This window comes from Mandrillus leucophaeus, unplaced genomic scaffold (assembly GCF_000951045.1).
Source record: "Mandrillus leucophaeus isolate KB7577 unplaced genomic scaffold, Mleu.le_1.0 Scaffold101, whole genome shotgun sequence".
Lineage (NCBI taxonomy): Eukaryota > Metazoa > Chordata > Mammalia > Primates > Cercopithecidae > Mandrillus > Mandrillus leucophaeus.
In genome coordinates this window covers 2,696,636-2,721,556 of record NW_012098210.1, presented here as the reverse complement: position 1 = coordinate 2,721,556, position 24,921 = coordinate 2,696,636, and the positions used below count along the sequence as shown (strand labels likewise).

The window sequence follows — 24,921 nt, the reverse complement described above, 5'->3', positions numbered from 1 at the left end:
TTAAAAAAAAAAAAAAGAAAATAAACACCATTGCCCAACATGGGCTGTCCAATCTCCACCCTATTCTGCAACCCTCTCCAAGTATGAAAGAAAGACCTTCCTTTGGACCAACAAGGCTTCTTAGACGCTCCCTTTGATCTTTCCTGAATTACCTTCCAGTCTGAGCCATGCACAGGCTGGTTTCAAAGGCATGTATTTGGTTTTCTGAGCTACAGGGAGGGGAAGGAGAATGAGAAGAACAAGGGGAAGGCAGGAGTTGGCAGACGGTTTCCCCAGAGTGGTGCTACCCCACCCAGAATGCAGAGGTCCAGGAGGCTCCAGCACCTGCCCGCTTTGGCTGGGTCTGAGAGGGAAGAGCCAAGGCTAGCCACCCTAGTCTGGAACAGTATATTCCAAACTGTGATCTGGATCCCTGGCTTTCTGGAGTCCTCATGTACCACACCCTCTCTCTTCCTTGGAGATTCATAAAGTAGGGGCTGGACGCAGTGGCTCACGCCTGTAATCCCAGCACTTTGGGAGGCCGAGGTGGGTGGATCACAAGGTCAGGAGTTCAGGACCAGCCTGGCCAAAATGGTGAAACCCCATCTCTACTAAAAATACAAAAATTAGCCGGGCATGGTGGCAGATGTCTGTAATCCCAGCTATTTGGGAGGCTGAGGCAAGAGAGTTGCTTGAACCTGGGAGGTGGAGGTTGCAGTGAGCCCAAACTGCCACCACACTCCAGCCTGGGCGACAGAGCAAGACTCCATCGCAAAAAAAAAAAAAAAAAGAGATTCATAAAGTCTACAGGCATACTAAAGGCCCTGTTAAGTACTGCACTGAAAAGCATGTTTAAACTGTTGGCCGGTGCGCGGTAGCTCATGCCTGTAATCCCAGCACTTTTGGAGGCCAAGGCGGGCGGATCACGAGGTCAGGAGATCAAGACCATCCTGGCTAACATGGTGAAATCCCGTCCCTACTAAAAATACAGAAAATTAGCTGGGCGTGGTGGTGGGCACCTGTAGTCCCAGCTACTCGGGACGCTGAAGCAGGAGAATGGCGTGAACCTGGGAGGTGGAGCTTGCAGTGAGCCAAGATCGCGCCACTGCACTCCAGCCTGGGCAACAGAGCGAGACTCAGTCAGCCTGGGTGACAGAGCGAGACTCCATCTCAAAAAAAACAAAAAACAAGGCCGGGTGCGGTGGCTCAAGCCTGTAATCCCAGCACTTTGAGAGGCCGAGACGGGCGGATCACGAGGTCAGGAGATCGAGACCATCCTGGCTAACACGGTGAAACCCCATTTCTACTAAAAAAAATACAAAAAAAAAAAAAACTAGCCGGGCGAGGTGGCGGGCGCCTGTAGTCCCAGCTACTTGGGAGGCTGAGGCAGGAGAATGGCGTAAACCCAGGAGGTGGAGCTTGCAGTGAGCTGAGATCCGGCCACTGCACTCCAGCCTGGGCGACAGAGTGAGACTCCATCTCAAAAAAAAAAAAAACAAACAAAAAACGAAACAAAACAAAATCTGTACCGTCTGCTTGCCTACTCTCAAACCCTTTTTTTTTTTTTTTTTGACACCGAGTTTCACTCTTGTCGCCCAGGCTGGAGTGCAATGGCACAATCTTGGCTCACTGCAACCTCCTCCTCCAGGGTTCAAGTGATTCTCCTACCTCAGCCTTCCCAAGTAGCTGAAATTATAGGCATGCGCTACCACGCCCAGCTAATTTTGTATTTTTAGTAGATATAGGGTTTCTCCATGTTAGTCAGGCTGGTCTCGAACTCCTGACCTCAGGTGATCCGCCCACCTCAGCCTCCCAAAATACTGGGATTATAGGCATAAGCCACCGCACCCGGCCTACTCTCAAATGTTAGTTCTGCTACTTTCTAGCTGCGTAACCTTGGACAGGTTAAATTCCTTAAACACTCTGTACCTCAGTTTACTCATCTGTAAGGTGGAGATAATAACTATACTTATCTCTAAAGACTATTATGAGGATTAAATGAGTTAATATACATAAGATATTCAGAATACAAATGCTTAGCACTTACAGGCTGAACAAATGCTAATTATACTAATAATGATGATAACAGAATTATTTATTTAACTGTTTTCACATAACACTTATGAAAAGCTGTGGAAGACTCCCTGGGAAATGCCACTCTAAAACTTCCTCTCTGCTTCTTAATCCTCCTATTTATCTGCGTCCCCCCTCCCTGAGAATACCTATTACAATCAGGCACGTGTTCAATGAAGGCCTGGGGCTGGGCTATGTGGTTACCTGGCCACAGCTAAAATCTGTTCCTTCCGGAGAAGCCTGTCCCTTTCTGCACCATGCGGCCGTGGGTCATCAGGCGACTTCTCAGCACCAAAGACGCAGGAGTAGAGCACTCGGCAAAGTCCCGTGTCCTCAGTATTCGGGGCCCTCAAGGTGTGAATGAGGAAGGCGTGGACCATGGCTCCAGGGTGGGTGCTACAGTGAAGCCAGAGACCTTGGTAAGGTGAGAGTGAACCCCAGCAGGAGAGGCAACCATAGAAAGGGGCTGACCTGGCAGTGTCTGGGAGTGTATCCAGAGGCTGGTGAGGCTGGACACTTTGAACAACAGCATCTGAACAGTATCACATAACAGAATCCAGTGGTTAAAAAAAAAAAAAAAAGGCCGGGCACAGTGGCTCAAGCCTGTAATCCCAGCACTTTGGGAGGCCAAGACGGGCGGATCACAAGTTCAGGAGATCGAGACCATCCTGGCTAACATGGTGAAACCCCGTCTCTACTAAAAAATACAAAAAACTAGCCGGGCGAGGTGGCGGGCGCCTGTAGTCCCAGCTACTTAGGAGGCTGAGGCAGGAGACTGTCTCTTATACACATCTAGATGTGTATAAGAGACAGGCTACGGGCTGCGACTGAGTTCTTACCTGGCCAACATGCGTGAGAATTACTGAGGCATCAGTTCAAATGTACATTCCTGGGCTGTACCCCCGAAAATTACGACTTTGGAGGTAAATATGTATATTTAGGTACATGTGTATTTTGCGCGGATTTTTAATACAAATATGTGTATTTTGCGCAGATTCTGAATGTATGGATTCCTGCAGCGGGTTAATGCTGGCACTCGGTTCGGCGCAGAACTATTCGAACGCTGCTTCCGAACTCTCACTGTCTGGCAGATATGTCAATTTCATTGGGCCCCAGTGAAACTTTGTAGAGTGTCACCCAGGGCGAACGCTTAGTAGGGCTTATCAGCAAGCCCCCTTCTTGACTGGAGGCCATCAAAACAACAGGGAAGAGGTTTATACCTTAAACCTGAAAGGGGCACTGTGACACTAACCTGTAGAGCCTTACAATGGGGTAAAAGCCCCAACTTGGAGGCTTGGCCTATTGGTGTTAGGGGGCCCCACAAGGCCTGCCTGGACCTCGCTGCCTGACTTGCATGTTCCTCCAGCCACCACCACCACCACCACCCACTCCCACGGCAACCATGAAGGTGCACCTCCTTTATCTCTTGGCATGTGAATGGCTTCAGCCTTGTCCCCCAGATGTGCCTCGGAGGCTCCCCCACTGACTGTTCCCCCAGCCTAGAATTCCCTTTCCTGGCTTTTTTTCTTTTTTTCTTTTTTTTTTTGTTGCAGCCTCCCTGCCCCCTCTCACCAACAGTGCTCCTGCCTCAGCCCACCAAGTAGTTGGGACTACAGGCAGGCAATACACCCAGCTAATTTAAATTTTTTTGTAGAGATAGGGTCTCACTGTATTGCCCAGGCTGGTCTCGAACTCCTGGGCTCAAGTGAGCCTCCTGCTTCTCCCCCACAAACTGTTAGGATTACAGGCATGAGTCTCAGCGCCTGGCCTTTCCTGTCCTTTTAATTGCCCTTGCAGATATATACTCAGACCAAATGGGAGGAAGGCTTCCTGCTCAGGCTGCCCATTGGCATTCAGCTGCGGCCTTTGCACCCCTGTGAAGGTGTCACCAATACTGCTGATGGCTTCCATCTTCGCTCCCCAGGGCCATGCACAATGCAGGACTGGAGCCAACTTGAACGAGCTCTTTGCTGACAAGAAAGGAGAACAGCGCAGGGTGGCCCAGGCAGGGATCCTAGAGCAGCACCCCCTGAGAAAGTGCACTCTGGGCCCCTTCAGCCATAGGAGCCAGGGTAGGTTAGGAGGTGGCCGAAGGGAAGCTGCAGGTGGCCAGGGCCTGGCCAAAGCCTGTGACAACACATAAATATGTGTGTGGGTGTTGCGGCAAGCCCAGAGACTGTGGGGCCTCAGCTACAAAGCTGGGGAGTGATGTTGGCACAGCTCCTGGTGCCCAGTCCTTATCGCTCTCAGCCAGGGCTTGTGTCTGCCAGCTGATTACAGCAGAGAGCTAGCAAGGAGAGGGCTCTGGTTGCTGGGGGCCACCTGGCATCTGAAACAGTTTCCCAGCCTCTGTCCACTCCGCAGGCAGTGAGTCAACACCAAGTTTCTCACCACTAGAGGGCTGGCCTCGTGAGGTGTGTGGAGGAGACAGCTGTGAGAGGCTGGCTTGAGCTAGTACTCCAGAGGACAATGGGAGACCCAGATGGAGGTGGTAGCATGGAGGGCTTCCTCACCCTGGTGGGAGTGGGGGTTTCACTTGATGGTTTTGCTGGAGGGTGCTTGTGGGTGTGCCCTGGGAGATCCCTTTTCCTTAGCCGCTGGGCTCTCCTGGGTCCAACCCATGCTTCTGAGAGTCTGTTCTGGGTACAGTGGGAATGTCTATGCCTGCTAGCTCAGACATCATCTAAAACAGCAAGCCCATCAGTGGCTACTGATGGTGACCTCACTGCTCCATGACCCAGCTGCACCACTCTTTTTTGTTTTTTTGAGATGGAGTCTTGCTCATCGCCCAGGCTGGAGTGCAGTGGCGCGATCTCGGCTCACTGCAAGCTCCACCTCCTGGGTTCACACCATTCTCCTGTCTCAGCCTCCCAAGTAGCTGGGACTATAGGTGTCACCACCACCACGCCCAGCTAATTTTTTGTATTTTTAGCAGAGACAGGGTTTCACCGTGTTAGCCAGGATGGTCTCGATCTCCTGACCGCGTGATCCGCCCGCCTCGGCCTCCCAAAGTGCTGGGATTACAGGCATGAGTCACCATGCCCGGCCAGTATCTTTACTCTTAATTGTCCCAAACTGGAAAATACTCAAATATCCGTAAGTTATGGAATGATGGATAAATTGTGGTATACTCGTACAGTGGAATAGTATAGGGCAATGGAAAAGAACAACTAATAATACACAACATGAGTGACTCTCACAGACACAATGTTCAGTGAAAGAAGCCAGTCACAGAAGTGTACATGCCATGTGACTCCAGTAACATAAAGGCCCAAATCTAGGCAAGCCATGCTGCACTGTTACAAGTCAAAATGGTGGTTATCCTGGGGAGGCAGTGACTGGAGAGGCATGGAGCTTTAGGAGATGGTCACATTCTGAGTCTTGATCTGGGTGGTGATTACATGGGTATATTCTCTTTGTAAGTATTAACCAAGCTGGACACTTAAGATATATGCACTTTTCTATATATTAGATTCAGTAAAAACTTTAATAATGGCTGTGACAATCCCACTAAAATGATATTACTTTGAAGTCTGCCTTTAAACTGGAAGATAAGAATGTGATAGAATCCTTCCCCTGCCCCAAGGCTTGAATTCCGGCAGGGTTGAGTTTTTTAGCATGAGAAGAAATTTAGAGCGTAGCCTTTCATTTGACAGATAACTAAGTGGGCTCAGAGATGCTCCCTGATGTGGCCAGTGTCACACAGCACAGTGCCAAGTGGAAGGCATCAGGGACATGAGCTCTGGTCCCTGGAGTAGCCACCATGGAAGTAAGAGAGGTTGGGGGAGGACTGTAGGTGCGGGGAGCACTTGAACAATATTGCAAAGGATGGAGATTGCCTAAAAGCGAGAATGCACCATTCATTCGTGTGCTCATCCACTCATTCTGCTGGGAAAATCCTCTGGGTGCTTAGAGTTCCCATCAGGCTCTGTGCAGACAGATGCAATGGCCGAGGCAGGTAGGAGTCAAGATGACCAACAGATTCAGAAGTGGGGAGGACTCTGGAGGAGCAATCTGGGAAGACTGTGTGGAGGAGGGAGCATCTGAACTGGGCTTTCTAGAGAGGTAGGAATTCAGTAGCTGCAGCTGGCAGGAAAAGCATTCTGGATATAAGGACTAGATCAGAGCAAATGCAAAGGGTGAAAAGAAGCCAGCCTTCCTGGACTCAGGGTACCCTGGCCCTCCTTTATTTAGAGGACATGGGTCCAATCAGAAATGCCTCTGCATCCTCCCCAGCCAGTGGGGCACTGTAGGAGCCACCTAGGCGAGGCCTCAGGAAAGCCATTGTTTTCCAAATAAGGGAGGCAGACTCAGTGCCATTCTCTGACTTCTTGTGGCCCTAGGACCAAAAGCTGTGTGCTGAGAACAGTGAGGCAGGAAGGAGCCTCGGCCCCGGAGATGCTGCAGAGTCTACTTGTTGAGTGAGGTGTACAGACATTTATGTGGTTAAACTGCTCAGTGGGGTTTCTGTTACATGCAACTTAATGCACTCCTAATCAGTGCAGCATGTGAAGTGGACAGGGTGGAGCCTGGCACCTAGTTGGCACTCAATACGTCAATAAATGTTGACAACCATTAATCCAGCAGCATACATGGGAAGGTATCAGAGAGGACTTGATCAGCACCAGAAAAACAGGTGGGGCAGCTCAGAGGGCAGGGGGAACCAGCAGGACATCCTGTGGTTGCCAGACCTCCCCTGAAGACGAAACAGAAGAGTCTGAGTGTGTTGCGGCCGTGTGTGCATGTTCATGTGTGTGATGCTTTTTTATATTATTTTTTTAGACAGTCTTGCTCTGTCACCCAAGCTGGAGTGCACTGGTGTGATCTTGGCTCACTGCAACCTCTGTCTCCCAGGTTCAAGCGATTCTCCTGCCTCAGCCTCCTGAGTAGCTGGGATTACAGGCACCTACCACCACGCCCAGCTAATTTTTATAATTTTAGTATAGACGGGGTTTCACCATGTTGGCCAGGCTGGTCTCGAAGTCCTCATCTCAAGTGATCCACCTGCCTTGGCCTCCCAAAGTGCTGGGATAACAGGCGTGAGCCGCCGTGCCCAGCCATGTGTGAGGCTTTTACAGGGGTTAGCCCAGGGCTTGTGGCAGAGCTGGGCACCCAGTGGGTGGAGATGTGGGATTGTGTGTTTGTGTGTGACAGAGAAAGTGAAAAGAAAGAAAAGTAAAATAAAGCACTACAAAAAAAAAAAAAAGAGCTTGAAGGCAACAGGTGGCTGGTTGCCCACCTACCTAGAGGGGCCACGCCTCCCTCGTTCTTTACCTTCCCCTCCCTCTGACTGTGGGGAGAGGCGCCCATCGCCACACCCCCCCAACCCTGCTTTTCTCAGTGGTCCTCCAAGTTAGGAGGTTGCCCACAGCCCCTCCCTGCCCCCTCACATTGGCCCCTTTCCCACCTTCCCACCCGCCTGCCTTCCACTTTCTATCCACATAGGGTGGGGCCTGCCCCCACAATAGAGGCAGCCTGGCTTGCCTTTTTATTTGTTTGTTTTTTGAGGCAGGGTCTCTTTCTGACCCCTAGGCTGGAGTGCAATGGCGCAGTCTCGGCTCACTGCAGCCTCAACTTCTTGGACTCAAGCAGTCCTCCTGCCTCAGCCTCCTGAGTAGCTGGAACTACAGTTGCACCCCAGCACACCTGGCTAATATTTAAAAATTTTTTCTAGAGACAAGGTCTCACTGTGTTACCCAGGCTGGTCTCAAACTCCTGACCCCAAGTAATCCTTCAGCCTTGGCCTCCAAAAGTGCTGGGATTACAGGTGTGTGAGCCACCACGCCCAGCCAGGGCTTGCCTTTTGGAGCTCCGCTGGTGCCCAGCTGGAAACACATTGATGTGAATTTTTTATTTTTTTATTTTTTCGGGATGGAGTCGTGTTATGTTGCCCAAGGTGGAGTGTAGTGGCTATTCACAAACACGATGATAGTGTCCTACGGCTTTGAACACCTAGGCTCAAGCTATCCTCCCACCTCAGTTTCTCCAGTAGCTGGGACTATAGGCACTTACCACCATGCCCAGCCACATTGATGCTCTTTACAGAAACTGAGACCTCAAGCTAGACCAGCAACCACCTATTTCTGGATGTGGGGAGAGCAGTTAGGTAGAATCTGCTAGTTCCAGGCAGTGGATTTTTTTTTTTTTTCTTTTTTTGAGACAGGGTCTTGCTCTGTCACCCAGGCTGGAGTGCAATGGCATGATTTTGGCTCACTGCAACCTCTGCCTCCTGGGCTTCAGCCAACTTTGCACCTCAGCCTTCAGAATAGTTGGGATCACAGGCACATGCCACTACGTCTGGCTAATTTTTGTATTTTTTGTAGAGATGGGGTTTCACCATGTTGCTCAGGCTGGTCTCAAACTCCTGAGCTAAAGGAATCTGTCCGCCTTGGCCTCCCAAAGTGCTGGGATTATAGGCATGAGTCACTATGCCCAGCCAAAGGTGGATTTCTTAATGCCTCCCTGATAAGAGTGTTTAGTCATTTCTCAAAGATCAAAGCAGGAAACTAAGAAAAGGGAATATGCTTTTCTGCAGATCAAGGTGGACTGAAATTGGGTGGATTATGGCTGCCCCAGAATAAAGGAGGCCAAAGTCGGGCAATCTCTGTCCCTTCCTTTACTCTACCTCCCTGGACCCTCTCAGACACGGCAGCACTCTGTGTGGGGAGCCTCCCATTGGGCACTCCTACAGCTCTCCCATCTTCTGTCTCCACCAAACCCCTTCTGCAGCTTCCTAACTGCTACCTGTACTGCTGCATAGGCTGCTGCTTCCTACACACCACAGCTGAGCTTTGCTTATTTTGTTACAGACAGGGCCTTTTTTTTTTTTTTTAGATGGAGTCTCGCTCTGTCGCCCAGGCTGGAGTGCAGTGGCGCAATCTTGGCTCACTGCAAGCTCTGCCTGCCGGGTTCACGCCATTCACCATTCTCCTGCCTCAGCCTCCCGAGTAGCTGGGACTACAGGTGCCTGCCACCACGCCTGGCTAATTTTTTGTATTTTTAGTAGAGATGGGGTTTCACTGTGTTAGCCAGAATGGTCTCGATCTCCTGACCTCGTGATCTGCCCGCCTCAGCCTCCCAAAGTGCTGGGATTACAGGTGTGAGCCACCACGCCCGGCCTACAGACAGGGTCTTGCTCTATTGCCCAGCCTGCAGCAAGCAAAGTGGTGCAATCCTAGCTCAGCAGCCTGAACTCCTGGGCTCCAGTGATCCTCCCACCTCAGCCTCCCAAGTAGCTGGGACTACAGGCACGTGCTACACCCAGCTAATTTTTAAATTACATTTTGGTACAGACAGGGTGTTGCTTTGTTACCCAGGCTGGTCTTGCACTTCTGGGCTCAAGCAGTCCACCCACCTCAGCCTCCCTGTTACAGGTGGGAGCCACTGCGACCTGCCAGACTGGGCTTTTCTCTTGTGACCCATCACCCAGAATCTTGTCCATGTGCATAAAGAAAAGGAAACCTTCAGACTGGCTCCTTTAATTAAATGTTTTCAGGCATGTCCTTTTTTTTTTTGAGACGGAGTCTCGCTCTGTCGCCCAAACTGGAGTGTAGTGGCCGGATCTCAGCTCACTGCAAGCTCCGCCTTTCGGGTTTACGCCATTCTCCTGCCTCAGCCTCCCGAGTAGCTGGGACTACAGACGCCCGCCACTTCGCCCGACTAGTTTTTTGTATTTTTTAGTAGAGACGGGGTTTCACCATGTTAGTCAGGATGGTCTCGATGTGATCCGCCCATCTCGGCCTCCCAAAGTGCTGGGATTACAGGCTTGAGCCACCGCGCCCGGCCTAGGCATGTCCTTTTAACCTTTCTGATCCCCTGTCAATCTCTACATTGGCCCTGAGCAATAATGGCCAGAGCAGCCTCTTGTATGGCACTTGCTGTAGATGCCCTTGTTCTTTTTTGAAACAGAATCTTCCTATGTTGCCCAGGCTGGTCTCCAACTCCTGGCTTTAAGTGGTCCTCTCAGCTTGGCCTCCCAAAGCGCTGGGATTACAGGCATGAGCCACTGCACCCGATCAGCAGGCCCTGTTCTGAGTGCTTTGCACACATCAGCTCATTTGATCCAATCTACAGCCCTGTGAAGTAGGAACTTTATTATTCCCATTTTACACATGAGGAAATAGAGGCCCAGTGGGATTCGCAACTATTCTGATGTGACACATGTGTCCTTGGAGGTGTACATATCAGTAGATTTCAGCCTCTACTGAAATCTTCTACTGAAGCCTTCTACTCCCCTTTTGTTTCCCTGTCTCCCCGCTATCCTCTCATGGTCATCCCAAGGGCTATCTCGGCCCTTTTCCCCTGGAGCTCTGGAAGGCCATAGCATCCCTGCAACCCCATCCCTGATCATCCTCTATGACCCAACCCTGAGAGATCCCTCCCCGCCCTATGCTTGGATGACCTCCTTCCCCAGTGCTCCCAATCCCAACCCAGGAGGCACCCTCCCTTCCGCCATCCTTCAAGAACATAGTCTTGGCTGGGCCCCAGGAGAACTAGGCCATGTGTGATTTGTCCTTTCAAACAGCCGCACTGCCTGCAGGGCTGAGAGCCAGGAGGCCCCACGAGGCAGAGGAGGCCCAGCCACGTGAGGCCCCTTCCCCTCCTGCTGCCCCAGGCCCAGCTGACTCAGAGCCTGGCACTCCTCCCAGGGTTGTGCGTGCCAGTGTGGGCTGGGTGGGGCCGAGGCAACCCTCGCTGCGCCCCTTGGCACCCACACAGACTCCTCCTGTGTGGAGAGGGTGGGAATGCTCCTTACCTTCTGTCCCATAATCAACTGTCTTCTTTGAATAATAGATTGTGAATAATTTCACGTCCCCGAACATTCTGTCTCCAGGCATGATTTTCGTGACTGCAAAACAGCGGCTTCTCCATCATTACACAACTGGCCTCTGATCGTTTCCAGATTGCTTGTGGCCATGCACCTCCTTGTCTAAACTTCGTTCTGCACCACCAGCAGTATCATGGCCTGGGGAGACCAAGGGCTGTGTGCTCCATTCCAGGATCAAGACTTTGTAGAAATCATAAGTTTTCTAGATGGTTGTGGGCTGTTGTCAGCAGAAGGACTCAAGGCAATTAACATACAGCTAATGAACTCCAAAGAGGCTCTTTGATTTTTGAAGAATCTGACTTGAGAACAAATCAAGACTAAGACTAATATAGCCTCATCTTTCAACATAGGAGAGTCAGAAAACTGGCTGAGTCTGTGACGCCCAAATGCCTGCCACCACCACATCCTGATATGTGGGTTCAGCACTTGACAGCTAACAGATCTCTTTGCTAGATACAGCAATCACATTTTCTGGTTAAGGGAGTGAAATTAACATTTACCAATTTTTTTTTTTTTTTTTTTTTGAGACCGAGTCTCACTCTGTGTCTCGGGCTAGAGTGCAGTGGCACAATCTCGGCTCACTGCAAGCTCCGCCTCCTGGGTCCAAGTAGCTGGGACTACAGGCGCCCACCACCACGCCTGGCTAATTTTTTTGTGTGTGTATTTTCAGTAGAGGTGGGTTTTCACTGTGTTAGCCAGGATGGTCTCGATCGCCTGACCTCGTGATCTGCCCACCTTGGCCTCCCAAAGTGCTGGGATTATAGTCGTGAGCCACCATGCCCAGCAACATTTACCAATTTTGTCTAGACTGTGGAACACTAGAACTCTGGTAGGTAGGAAGGTAAGTTGGTGCAAGGACCTTGGACAACTGTGTGGAAAATACTAAAGTTAAATGTACACACTCCACTCCTGGGTATGTTTCCAGCACAATTTGTAACAGGCCCAAATAATACATCAAGGGTAGGATGAATATATTCTGTATCACAATTGTGCTGGGGGTTACACAACTGTATATATTTGTCAAAACTCACAGAACTGTACATGCAAAAGGGGAAATTTTAGCACTAACTTTGGCAGCACATATACTAAAAAAAAGGAAGACTTGGCCGGGCGCAGTGGCTTAAGCCTGTAATCCCAGCACTTTGGGAGGCCGAGACAGGCGGATCATGAGCTCAGGAGATTGAGACCATCCTGGCTAACACGGTGAAACCCTATCTCTACTAAAAAATACAAAAAACTAGCTGGGCGAGGTGGCGGGTGCCTGTAGTCCCAGCTATTTGGGAGGCTGAGGCAGGAGAATGGCGTAAACCCAGGAGGCGAAGCTTGCAGTGAGCTGAGATCCGGCCACTGCACTCCAGCCTGGGCGACAGAGCGAGACTCTGTCTCAAAAAAAAAAAAAAAAGGAAGACTTAATTTTACTGCATATAAGTTTTTCATTTTCATTTTGAAACAAGCCAGGAGCAGTGACTCATGCCTGTAATCCCAGCACTTTGGGAGGCCATGGCAGGAGGATTGCTTGAGCTCAGGAATTCAAGTACAGCCTGGACAACAAGGCAAGATCCTGTCTCTACAAAAAAAGGAAAATTAGTTGAGTGCGGTGGCACGCACCTGTAGTCCCAGCTACTCGTGAGGCCAAGATAGGAGGATCACTTGGGCCCAGAATGTCAAGGCTGCAGTGAGCCACGTTTGTGCCACCGCACCCTAGCCTCAGCAACAAAATGAGACCCTGTCTCAAAAAAAAAAAAAAAAGAGAAAAGAAAAGAAAAAAAAATTAGCCTGGGCAACATGGTGAAACCTCATCTTTATTAAAAAATACAAAAAATATTAGCTGTGGTGGCATGCACTGATAGTCCTAGGTACTGGGGAGGCTGAGGTGGGAGGATCGCTTGAGCCTGGAAGGTAGAGGTTGCAGTGAGCTGAGATCACATCACCACACTCCAGCCTAGGCAATAGAGCAAGACCTTATCTCGAAAGAAATAAAAATAAGTAAATAAATTTTTTTTTTTTGTGTGTGTGTGTGTGTGTGTATGTATATATATATATATAATAGAGACAGGGATTCACCATGTTGGTCAGAACTCCTGACTTTAGGTGATCTGCCTGCCTTGGCCTCCCAAAGTGCTGGGATTACAGGCGTGAACCACCATGCCCGGCCATAAATAAGTATTTTTTAAAAGATAAGAGAAAGAGAGCAGGCACAGTGACTCACACCTGTAATCCCAACACTTTGGGTGGCCAAGGTGAGTGGATCATGAGGTCAAGAGTTCAAGACCAGCCTGGCCAACATTGTGAAACCCCATCTCTAGTAAAAATACAAAAAATTAGCTGGGTGTGGTGGCAGGCACCTGTAATCTCAGCTACTTGGGAGGCGGAGGCAGGAGAATCGCTTGAACCCGGGAGTCAGAGGTTGCAGTGAGCCCAGATCATGCCATTGCACTCCAGCCCGGGTGACAGTGTGAGACTCTGTCTCAAAAAAATAATAAAAAATAAAAAATAAAAATAAAAATAAAAAAATTAGCTGGGTGTGGTGGCAGGGGCCTGTAATCCCAGCTAATCAGGAGGCTGAGGCAGGAGAATCGCTTGAACCTGGAAGGCGGAGGTTGCAGCGAGTTGAGATCGTGCCGTTGCACTCCAGCCTGGGCAACAAGAGTGAAACTCCATCTCAAAAAAAAAAAAAAAAGAGAGAGAGAGAGAGAGAAGGGGTATATTCAGCAATGAAGCAATGAAGAAGAAACACACTCCTGCTATACAGGACAAAATAATGAATGCAGCAATGAAGAAGAAATGCAGCAATGAAGAAGAAACAGACTCCTGCTATACAGGACAAAATAATGAATCTCAAAATCATTGTGCTGGGTGAAAGAAGCCAGACAAACGAGTACTCACTGTATAATTTCATTTATAGGAAGCTCGTGAACAGATAAAACTAAATTACTGACAGAGGTCAAAATAGTAGTTACCTCTGGAGTGAGGGTAACTGGGAGGGAGCCTCCCGAATTGATGGAAATGTCCTACATAATGAGCTTCGTGGTGGTCCTTTGGGTCTATGCTCCATGCTGAAGATCTGTGCCCTTGATGAAATGTCGATTATTCCCCAATTTTAAAAGAAAACCTTAATTTGTAAAATTGTCATGGCAAAAGTTACCAGGTGAACAATTCAGACATTGAAGTGGATGAAGATTCTTCCCCATTCCCTCCAGACACCACTGTTCCCCCCACTGGCTGTCTGTGCTTATGCCAGCCCCATGCAGCTCTCTAACCATGTGAGCTGGCAGCACGTGGCTGCTCGGAACTCCTGCAGGCTGGAATTCCTGCCCCACCCGGGCCAAAGCTAAACAACTTTTAAAGCTGGCTGGCAGCCTGGGATTTTAAACTGCCTTCCTGCCTGATCCACTTCCCTTTAGCACATCCAGGAAGAAAGTTATAGCTTCTCTTGCTGAGGGGGAAGGGAGACAAGACACCCCTGCCCCTATCTCCCTGAACTTTCCAGGGCAGAGGGGGTCCCGAGTCAGAAACTGAGAGGCAAGCCCACAGCACCCCCTTTCCCAGGCCCAGGCTCCTGCCTCCTCAGCAGAGATGTCAGCACCAAGGCCTTCTCTTAGGGAAGAGCTGTCTCCTGGCTTGACCAATCCCCCCATCTCTCCTGCAAAAGGAGCTGAATACCTGCTGGGTGGGCTTAGGAGACATTATATCTAAAAGTGTCTAGAGCATACTAAGTATCCCATGGCTACAGCTAAGACTCCGATGGTGAGTTACAATGGGAACAGATGTGGCCAAGGACGTCAGCACTTGGCACAAGGCCTGGGCATTGTAGACACTCAGCCCATGTTTCCTTCTCACCACGTGGCCTGATCCCGGAGTGGGAAGAGGATGCTCACAGCAGAAGTGAGGCTGCCCAGCCCCACCTGCCTGGCTGTTCTGGGATTAAGGTGGGAGGTAAGGAGGGATGGGATACTCCTGGGAAGGCTGAAATGGCTGCTTCTGTGTGACCTGGGGCAAATGAGTGCCTTCTCTGAGCTTCTGAAGCCGCTTTCCTCTGTGAAACCAGGAGGAAGGGTGGCTTCACAAGACCCCCTAAGCACTTAGGGTGGAGCAGGCATGCCAGCATGATGGTGCCCGGGGCCCATCCTCTCCCCTCCTCCATCTCCCTTTCTCAGGGGTCTGCACAACTATTTCCCCTTTTCTGGGGCAAATCCTGTCACCAAATAAACGTTCGCCTTTCTATCGCTGCCTGCTAGGTGGGGGGGACTTCTGAAGCCTTGAGGTCCCTTCCCTCCCTGAGCACAGACCAGCCCCAAGACCAAAACCACACCCCAATAACTCCCACCTATTGTGTTCTTGCAGAGGGCTCTGAACCAGGAGTGAAGACCAAGCTCTTGGGCATAAGAAATTTGGGAGAACAAGCTAGAGATAGGGCAGGTGTCCTTTAGACTCAGCATGGGGATCTGGAGTCCCCTTTTTCTGCTCTGATAGGAAATAGCCTCCATTTTCCCATCTGCAAAATGGGGTGAATAATCATTGCATCACCTACTTCACAACATAGATGAACTGTCCCAGAAAGTGGTAAGCACGCCTGACATGTGTGCACTCTGTATCAGACAAAGACAGCATCTTATATACACAGATGCAAAGGAGTCCCTCCCATCGCACAGGTCCCATTTGTGTGGGTGGTGCTGGGGGGAGGGTCACCTGCAGTGGTATTCAGGGAGAATTTCCTCAGAAATCTGGGTTTGGTCTGTGCTCCCAGATTGGCTCTTTCCCACTTTCTTGAGGGAATGAGGCTGGCAAGGGCCCAAATCTTAAAAGGCCATGCCAGGAGTTATTTTTTTTTTGAGATGGAATCTTGGTCTGTTGCCCAGGCTGGAGTGCAGTGGCACGATCTCAGCTCACTGCAACCTCTGCCTCCCAGGTTCAAGAGATTCTTCTGCCTCAGCCTCCCAAGTAGCTGGGACTACAGGTGCGTGCCACCACACCTTGCTAATCTTTGTATTTTTAGTAGAGATGGGGTTTCACCATATTGGCCAGGCTGGTCTCGAACTCATGACTTTGTGATCCGCCCACCTCAGCCTCCCAAAGTGCTGGGATTACAGGCGTGACTCACTACGCCTGGCTGCCAGGAGTTCTTTAAGTTTATCCTGAGGACAATGGGAAGGCATTAATGATCCTTGAGTGATGAGGTCACTCTTGCCTTTCGGTGCCAAGTTTAGGAAGGGCAAGCCTAGAAGTGCTTGGGAGGCCAGGTGAGGGGAAGGAGGGATTGAATCCAAAGTCTTGGCAGGAGCATCACCCGAGAGATGGAAGACATTGGAAGAAGAGGGGACAAGAGTATGAGGGCACCTCTCCAGCAACTCTTCCAGCCTCTGCTGACCTGTCCCCTACCCCAATCCTGCCATCGGCAGGGTGCTAGGGTCTTGCCCAGGGCCCCACAGGACACAATGCTGGTTTCTCAACTTGCTCAGTGCTTTATTGAACCAAGGCCCTAACAGATGACTCAGCAGGGCCTTCAAGCACAGCCCTGCCCCCATCTTGAGATTCAGAATCCAGAGGGTGCTGAGTCCTTGGTTTAGCTGCTTCTGTGACTTGAATAGTTCCTCTTGAATAGATCCAAACCCTAAGTGTAAATATTTCTGTCCACACAAATAGACACACATATATTCCTGCTGCAGGCTGTCATGCTCACCAAAATGCTTCCACCTGGTTTGGGTGTGCAAGGCACTGTGCATCCATGGCCATCCACGGCCATCCACCCATCCATCCAACCTTCCATCCATCCGCAACAAGACAGCAGCAAGTTCTGACCAGTCAGGCCCCAGGGTTCACAGCAGTAGGGGCTGGGCTTCCAGCAGGCTCACGATTCAGGCCTTAGCCCTTGCCCTGGGAGCCCCCAAGGATAATAACATCCCTTTCTGGGGCAACAAAACTGGGACTGAGTGGGTAACTGATATTTGACAGGGGAACCTAAACAGTCTATGGAAATGTCCTGAGATGGGTATAAAGTCAAACAGACCAAGCACACAGGTAACACTGAAATAGGAAAGAGTAAGAGCTTCTGTTCAGGCTGGAGGTGCTTGTATGGTGGGACAGGAAAGAGGAAAAGAGAAAGGGACAACATGGCAGACATACCACGGTTCCTACAGAGGTTAGGGGCAGTCCTGGCCCGGGAAGTACACAGGGCAGAGAGCTGACTCCCAGGCCAGGAAGGAGGTTAGCTCTGACCCATGCTCAGGGACCATAGCTCTCCCCCAGCCTCCGCTGACACACACACAAAGGAGCTTTTCAGGACACAGGAAGATGAGGGGTTAACCCTAACAAGGAAACAAGAAGCTCCTTGAGGACACAAAATACTGCCTTTAGGCTGGTATTAACCCAACTTAACTAACTCAACAGACTGGGCTCTTCCAGGGGTGGGGGGCACCAGAATATGGAAAATGATGGGATGACACAGGGGAATCGGGGCTGGGGCAGACAGGCAGGACACCCACACCATCCTTCCCATGGACAGCACCTGAGGCCTCCAGCAGGCCCTCAGCCTGGCAGGCCCATAGGGCAGCTGGCTTCAGGCCTGGAAAGGCAAGGGAGGTAGCAGGACTGATGCAGGCCCTCACTGGTCCTGCAGCCGGCTACAGAGCTCCCGCCGGCTCCGCTCCCCAGCCCAGCTGCGAGTCTTGAGGCGGAAGGTCTTCAGCTCATCCTTGAAGGCCTCGTGGTTCATGGGCCGGTAGTCCTGGGGTTCACAGAAGTTCTAGGGCAGGGTAGGAGGGTTCAATGCAGTGGAATGGGTAAGTTTGACAGGGACCCAATCCTCCCACCCCCCTCCCATGGCTCCAGCCTGGCCAAGCCAACCCTCACAGGTTGTGGCCTTCCCCACCCACGCTACCGGGTGCTGAGGGAAGAACTCCTTGTAGCCGCCTTTCAGGATATACATCTCGGGGTAGTAGAGGCTGGGGTAGTCGTTAACAGCACGGTCTCGTTCCCTGATGAAACGGCACCTGGGGCGTCATGGGCAGGGTGTGGTCAGAATGGGACATGCAGTGGCTTGTACATCATGGGACCTATTCCCCACATCCCCTCCTTTGAGGGCCTTGGGGAGCCACAGAAGGCTTTGAGCACAGGAATGTAACCAAAAGAACACTTTTTAGATTAGTCTGGCTACAGAAGAGGGTGGGGAGGTAGAAGGAAGAAGGTAAAATCAAGGGGATGAGCTCTCTGTTTCTAGAAAGCAGCTGCACCATCTTTGTTAGAGATATCTGTGCCTGGACCAGGAAAGGAGAAGCAGGAGAGGAGACAAGTGGGCCAAATTCTAGGGACCCATTCGGGCCACTCCTGGACAAGACCCAGTGAGGATCAGCGGTGGGAAGAAGGGAGAAGGAGGACCCAAGACTGAAGCCAGTGCCCAGGCCTGGTGCCCGGGTGGAGGTGGGTGCCACATGCTGGGATGCCTGGAGAAGATGGGAGGGCCACAGGGATGTGACACTGTAAGGGGCATCTGGGTACAGATTCCCACCACATGGGTGAGGCCAGACTGGGGAGTCACTAGCAGTCTGATGGACCAGTGGCAACCCAGAAGGAGGCAGGGGTGGGAGGACAGATGGCCAGGCAGAACAGGAATAGGGACAGAAGGAGCTCAGCCAGGGAGGGCCCAGGTGCTGTGGATGCCAGTGGAGGAGGTTCCAATGGAGACCTAACAGCACTGAACATGGGGAGGGTCAGTGTCACTGGGGACTGACATGGGGCCCTTAGATTTCGAGAAAGACACTGCTAGAGACTTGGAACTAGATTTTCTGAGGGTGGCAGCAATGGATGGGGGGTGGACATGAGGTTTGATAGGCAGGACAGTGAGGGAGATGGGAGGTGGGTATCATGCGCAGTGAAGCGGGGCTGAGGTCAGCTCTAGGCCATCAGATGGGACAGAGTAGAACCCGGATTTGCACCCCTGGCCATCGCAATGGTGCCAGCACCTGCGAGCCTGGGCAGGGAAGGCTGGGACAGACACTAGCTGGCTGGGCGGAGCTGGGACTCACATGCGGGGCCCACGCTCAGATGAGAATTCACAGTGGAAAATGAGGATGACTCTCTTGTCCAGGCTACAGGGTGTGATGGGGCTCTGCAGCAGGAAGCTCTCGGCGTCGCGTTCCAGGGGCAAGTTCACCGCAGTCTGTCAGAGGAGCCAGAGGTCAGGCACAGCCCTGGGCCCAGGAGGCAGGCCCCTCCCCCTGCAGTCCCTGTCCTTCTCTTGGTAGGAAGCCTCCCCACAAGAGGGGGCACCCGTCCTCCACCCATTCTTGCTCTTGGCAGAGCAAGGACCTAAACCAGGTGGGATCTTCAGGGCCTCTGCCCATTGCCCCACCTTACCTTGATGTGCCCGCCTTCATACTCATAGGGGTATCTGCAGTCCACAATCACAAACTTATCCACGATGTTGCTGAACTTGCCCATCAACAGAGCCACCATCTGCAGGAGGTCATGGGGGTTGGTTCCAGAAGGTCAGGCTGGCAGCCAGCAGGTGGCCCTGGCCTGTCCTCTGGCATAGCCCATATAGCCTGTCCCCAGGGAAGGTCAACAACAGAGCTACAGTCCCAAATATGCCTAGAAAATGGCGCAACGCTGTTTACCGTTTCTGGTGAGATGTACTTGAGGTCTTGGTGCTTTCCATCTACTGTCTGTAGGAGGAAGGCCTGAAGGGAAGGGAAGGGATGCGGGAGAGAGGAAAAAGTTAAACTGGTAAGACCAGGAGCCTGGAAAGAATGAAGTTTCATTCCCAAACTCAGAGGCCACACCTGCTTTGGCCTTCAAATTCAGCTCTGGGTCCCACAGCAACTGAGAGGGCCTCTTGGGTCTGACACCCAGGGAACAACCTTCCAAGGGGAAAGGGAAATGAAAAAGGGAAGTGGAAGAGATGAACTCCACACTCTGCTCCCTACCCTCTGCCAAGCCCGAACGTGAGGCATGACGGGGTTCCAAGCTAGGTATGAGCTTGGAAATAAGATGGAGACGCAACAGATGCCTGGACTGACTTGAGGTGGAGTCAGGAGACAAGGAGGGCCAGAGGGAGGAGTCTATATGAGAACAAAGGATGAAAAGATACAAAGGACAAAGAAAAGGGGAGCTCTGGGGAAAGGGAGAAACCCAAGCAGCCCCTAGGCTAGAGGACCCCTAGTCAGTAAGAGGTCAAGCCCCCAAGGGGCCCTTCGCTGCTGCAGGTACCTTAGAGTAATCTCCAATCAGCTGTCGGTGGTCACTGTCCAGGAGGTTCTCAATCTCATCGTGACACAGTGATTTTGAGCGGAGGACGCGGACTTTCTAGAAAGTGAGTCAGATGGAGGCCAGGGTCAGGGTGGGGCTGCCCCTCAATGCCCTGTCTGGCTGGTACCCCCTTTCTCTGCCATGCCCAGGCTGCCACCTGCCCTCTGCCACAAACTTAGCCAAGGGGGTGGCTGCCCAGGTGCATGCAAAAGTGGGCTCCAGGAGGAAGGCACTCACAGGCTCCTCAGGCTCCTGCTGCTCCTCAGGAGGGGTCACGCTCCGCCTCCGCTTATTCTGCACGGGCGTGTCCCTGTCCTGGGGCCGCTCCAGCCTCTTAAGGATGGGCCGGATCACACTGCAGGGCATGGATGGAGAGCGGAAGAGCCGCTGGCACTTGCTGTACATGACCAGGTCCTGGTGGAGATAGCAGGTTAGGGATCAGAATGCCCAGGCCCCACCCCATCCCTCAAATCCACTGGAGGGTAGGATGGACCCCATGCCTCCAAATTCGGAGGGGCCACCCCAGAGGCCCACCTGTTCCTCTTCCTTTTGCAAGGTCTTGACCAGTGGGGCGCTAATGAGACTCTCCATGCCTGGGGGAACTGCATCATCATCCTGAGGCCGGATTAGCAAGGCTAGGGTCACACCCACAGGCATAGGCCAAACCCCTCCAGTCCCAGAATCCTCCAGCACAGCCTTCCCTGTTTCCCTGGCAAACCCCAGGTTGGGGTGAGACGCTCCCCCACCTCCGCAACCTCCCCTCCACTGTGGCACCAGCCACCTGCTCTTCTGATTGGCCAGAGGTTAGGCTGTTACTCGGTTACCTCAAATTCTTCTGACACTGGAACGAGGTCACGGTCCTGCCAGAGGGGCTCAGAGCTCTCTTCTTTTGGGTGAACCCAGAGATGGGGAGGTAGGGGCCTGGCGGGACAAGTCTGTTTACCTTTAAGTCACTCTCTAGGATGTCCACAAATCCATCATCTTCCTCGGTATCCCCCTCTGCAGGGGTGAGAGAGAAGCGACCTCGGGCCAGGGGGCTGAGCTCCTCCACTTCCATCTTCCGCTCAGGACTGAGACACTGTCCACATGACAGGCAGACACAGACTTAGAGGTGGGGACAGTTCCCACCCCCATCATCCTGAGGAAAGTGGGGGCTCAGGGCCACCCTCCTCTTCCCTCAGGCTGCCTCCCCAGGCCCGTGCCAGGGGTCAGCTCTCTGGATGTACCATCAGGTCGGGGGCCGAGCTGGGCCTCTGGGCAAAGGCTTCCCTGCGGCTGGCCCACTCTGCCAGAGCATGGGTGGAGCTGGGATGTGTGGGCTTCCATGGCATCTTGAAGACAAACCCATCCTGCAGCCAAGATGGGAGAGGAGGGTCCTCACGTGCCAGGAAACCACCCCAGCATGCCCCCTCCTCTCCCCGGAGAGCTCCCATCCCGGTCTTCCAGAAGCGCACGTTCTCCTTGTCTTCCCCAGAGCTGCTGGCAGCTCCACCGCCCGCCTCGCTCTTCCTCTGGCCGTCGGGCGCCTGGGAGTTGGTGATGTTCCGAAGCACAGGGCTTTGACCCAGCAGCCTCACCTAGAGAGCCAGGCAGGGCGGTAGGCATAGGAATGAAGGCTGCATTACTCCGGCACCAGCCCAGGCCCTACCTTCTCCACCTCTCCTCCAGCTCCTCCCACTTACCTATCTACCTCTGAAACCCCATCTCCCACAGCCTGCCTGGGACACCCAGCTGGGAGGTGATCCCTGGATGCCTCCTGCTTATCTACCCCATGCCTGGCCAGCATGTCTAAGCCTCAGTCAGGCCTCAAAGACACTCACCGGCATAGACTGGAAGCGTCTGATGGCAAACTGCTCTCTACAGGAGGAAATGGGGACAGGTGAGAGCTGGGAGAGGCAGGGCAGGGACCGAGAGCAGGTAGCATGCCCTTCCGGAGCCCTATACATCCTAGGGGAAAGCCCGTGGTAGATGGAAGAGGTCCGGGAACACTTACTTTCGAATGACCCGGCTGGCTGCCTGGATGGCCTGTTCAAACCTAGGACAGAGAAGAGTCCCATGCAACCTATCCTCCCTTCGCACCCATCACCCACCCCAGCACCAGGCCCCCAGTCCCCCAGTTCCCAGCACCAGGTCTTCAGTCCAGGGGGGAATAAGGGCAAAGACAAGGGCCAGGGCTCAAGCCAGTGGAAGGGGTTGGGTAGGGAGAACGCCCAACCATCAGGGGGCCCAGGTATTGGGGAGGGGGGAGATAAGAGGCAGCCTAGAATTTTAAAGGCTGCCCTGAATGAAAGAAAGCCCAGAGAATGGCAGTGATAGAGACAGCTGGGGCAGGTCACAGGGTCAGGGAGGCGTCACCAAGGCAACAGTCTCGCCAGCCTGCACCAGGCCTTCCACCTGTATGCAAATCACCTCAGCGGGGCCATATGGCTGCCAGGAAAGGCATCCATCCATCCTATGGTGATAGGCCAGGGGCACCCAGCAATGTGGGTGTCTCCAGGGCCTGGACAACAAGGCGAGGCTTCCTCTCCCCTGTGAGGAGCTGGCCTGGCTCCCGGTCCTCCCAGGACTGGGGCCTGCTTTAGGGGTCCCCCAATCAGCTCCAGTCTGATACAGCAGACCCCCTAGTGACAAACGTGCAGGGCCACATCCTCTCCTCCCTCTTATGGAATTTTCCAGGACCAGCCTCTGTCCCACCCCCTCCTTCTGCCTTAGAAGAGGCCAGCAGGCAAGGGATTCCAACACATGTTCCCTCTGAGGCCCCACCCCCCAGCCGTGTTACAGGAGACCACCTGCCACGCAGAGCTTTTGTGCATCTACACACACACACAGCTTCTTTCTGAGAAACTGTATAACTGTCAAAGCAGGTGTGAGGCAGGGAACCACTCAGGGATAAAGTATGAGGGGGATGCCCCCCTGGGGGGGCTGCTGTGCCCAGCCGACCCGGCATCAGGGATGACCAATTTCATTGGCTTGCACATGGGCCTTGGGGGTAGGGCAAGACTGCTCTGTGCTGCCACCAAAACCAACCTGCAGTCCCCCGACCCCACCCAATCCTCTCCCCATTTCCTGTTTGTGAACCAATCTGCAGCCCAGTGTAGTCTGATCAAAGGCAATGGGAGGTAAGACAAGTCACTACCCTAAACCCAAAGCCACAGTCCCCAGCACAGGCTAGGGATGCCCAGCTGTCCCTACTAATGGCTGGCAGCTGCCCAGCTGCTTGGGCTTTTAACAACTGGACAGGAACAGCTGTGCTCTGCAAGACACCACCCATGCCCACAGCCAAGGGGAAGGTGTCTGTCCAGGCCAGAGCCCACCAACTCTCTCTCCATTCCCTTGCACAAAGAGCCTAGGCCAGGGCTGGCCAGAGGGTCAAGTGTCATCGAAGTCAAAGGTTGCTCATTGGCCAAGAGCCAAATCAATCTGCAGGCAACTGTGTTTTGTTTGGCCTAGAGTGAGTTAAAGTTTTGAATTAACTCGATCATACTTTTAAATTGTAATATTTCACAGAAAAAAAAGGGTATAGGCAAGAAAGAAAAACAGGACATACGCTGGGCTTGTATTCCTGCAAGACATGGGCTGTAGCCTAGTATCTGCTCTCCCAATGGCCACTGTCCCCACCACCCCTGGCCCTGAGCCCACTCTTGGTTGGCTCCCATGAGAGCAGATACTTCTCTGAGACAGGGAGCAGAATCCCAAGGCCTGAGAAGGTTAGTGAGCCCCCCGGCCATGGGGATCCTAAAGCCACCTCATGGTCTGCCTGTTTCCCCAGGCCTCCTCAGTGAGTTTATGCTAGAACCAGGATTCTTAAAGGCAGGTGCTGATTGCTTGGTAGTAGACATTCCCTTCTCTACTCACGTCTGCTCCGCCATCTGGGGGTCCACAGGGCTGGGGGAATCCATGCAGAGACCTGAGGGGACAGAGCACCTTGGTTTGAAAGTAGTGGCACTTTCTGTATACTTTCCCCAACCATGTCCCAGTAAGAAAAAAAAAAGAAAAAGAAAAGTTTCTAGTTTGGACTTTGGCACATTAGAAAATGAAACAAAACCCAATCATGGACCCTGAGAGCTGACACATCGTCTCCCAAATGGTACAGGATGCCACTTCCTGTTTACTATGGAAATTTCTTTATATGTGTCTTTAAACCACAATGCTCGCTAAGCATTTTTCTTGAACTGATTTCAAACAATTTGTTCTAGAAGAGACAACAGATTTTTAAAGAAGAGGTTATAGACTAAGAATGTTCTCAAGACCAACTCAGCCCTGGGTGCTTCCCAGGTAGGGCTGTGGTTTAGGAACTTTGGTGTGTGGTTTTACACAGGTAAGATCTCATCTAGCGTAGAGGGCCCCACCCTCTCATCCACTCAGCCAGTCCACATTGGGTGTGGTGAGCCCCACATGAGGTGTGTCTTCCTCCCATCTCTGTGGAGGGTGGGGGAAAGGCTCCTGGGCCCACCAGGTTGTGGGGAGGATGTTAGTTTGATTGGCAGGGAAATCGAGAGGCCCAGGCAGCCCCCACAAACTCTCCTGGCACTGGCAGATCTCCCCAGGCTCCCCTGGGCCTCACCTGCATCAGAAGATTCGGAGGAATCTGACGACAGGGAGGATTCAGATGCCCGTCGAGACACGGATAGGCGCGTCAGGCGGCTGTGGCTGCGGAAGAGCAGGGTCCCTACCTGACTCTTTGGGGTTTCGCTGGGAAAGGAGCAGGGACCCGGGAAAGGAGAAAGGTGGGGTTCAAGGCCTCGCTAGCCCACGTTCCCACTCCCTCACTGAGAAAAGAACTGAGCGAAATGCTACAG

The 24,921-nt window shown here is 52.3% G+C and overlaps 2 protein-coding genes and 1 long non-coding RNA gene across 9 annotated transcripts in view; all 3 read right to left on the bottom strand.

The window, feature by feature from the left end:
• AP5S1 (adaptor-related protein complex 5, sigma 1 subunit) overlaps nucleotides 1-2,442 on the bottom strand; it is a 14,156-nt gene extending 11,714 nt beyond the window's left edge. The window contains exon 1 of the mRNA XM_011975126.1: nucleotides 2,257-2,442. Coding sequence (XP_011830516.1) covers nucleotides 2,257-2,432 — 176 coding nt within the window. The 5' untranslated portion in view covers nucleotides 2,433-2,442. The remainder of the gene's footprint in view (nucleotides 1-2,256) is intronic.
• Nucleotides 2,443-10,116: 7,674 nt separating this feature from the next.
• LOC105535866 lies at nucleotides 10,117-13,967 on the bottom strand. Its single transcript, XR_001005510.1, has 4 exons — nucleotides 13,840-13,967; nucleotides 12,488-12,605; nucleotides 10,808-11,017; nucleotides 10,117-10,380 (listed from the first exon to the last, which is right to left on the bottom strand). It is a non-coding gene; the product is annotated as an uncharacterized LOC105535866 (long non-coding RNA).
• Nucleotides 13,968-16,318: 2,351 nt separating this feature from the next.
• Nucleotides 16,319-24,921, bottom strand: part of CDC25B (cell division cycle 25B) — a 19,837-nt gene continuing 11,234 nt past the window's right edge. For 2 of the 7 annotated variants that reach the window (XM_011975055.1, XM_011975081.1), the window contains exons 2-16: nucleotides 24,687-24,814; nucleotides 23,978-24,029; nucleotides 22,116-22,157; nucleotides 21,943-21,979; nucleotides 21,577-21,699; nucleotides 21,349-21,471; nucleotides 21,066-21,200; nucleotides 20,657-20,737; nucleotides 20,360-20,536; nucleotides 20,084-20,179; nucleotides 19,492-19,554; nucleotides 19,232-19,330; nucleotides 18,901-19,034; nucleotides 17,757-17,868; nucleotides 16,319-17,621 (exon numbers count right to left, since the gene is read on the bottom strand). In XM_011975055.1, coding sequence (XP_011830445.1) covers nucleotides 17,481-17,621; nucleotides 17,757-17,868; nucleotides 18,901-19,034; nucleotides 19,232-19,330; nucleotides 19,492-19,554; nucleotides 20,084-20,179; nucleotides 20,360-20,536; nucleotides 20,657-20,737; nucleotides 21,066-21,200; nucleotides 21,349-21,471; nucleotides 21,577-21,699; nucleotides 21,943-21,979; nucleotides 22,116-22,157; nucleotides 23,978-24,029; nucleotides 24,687-24,814 — 1,543 coding nt within the window. In that variant the 3' untranslated portion in view covers nucleotides 16,319-17,480. Of the gene's footprint in view, nucleotides 17,622-17,756; nucleotides 17,869-18,900; nucleotides 19,035-19,231; nucleotides 19,331-19,491; nucleotides 19,555-20,083; nucleotides 20,180-20,359; nucleotides 20,537-20,656; nucleotides 20,738-21,065; nucleotides 21,201-21,348; nucleotides 21,700-21,942; nucleotides 21,980-22,115; nucleotides 22,158-23,977; nucleotides 24,030-24,686; nucleotides 24,815-24,921 lie in introns of all 7 variants that reach the window. The other 5 variants (XM_011975065.1, XM_011975089.1, XM_011975073.1 and 2 more) reach the window with 3 other exon arrangements.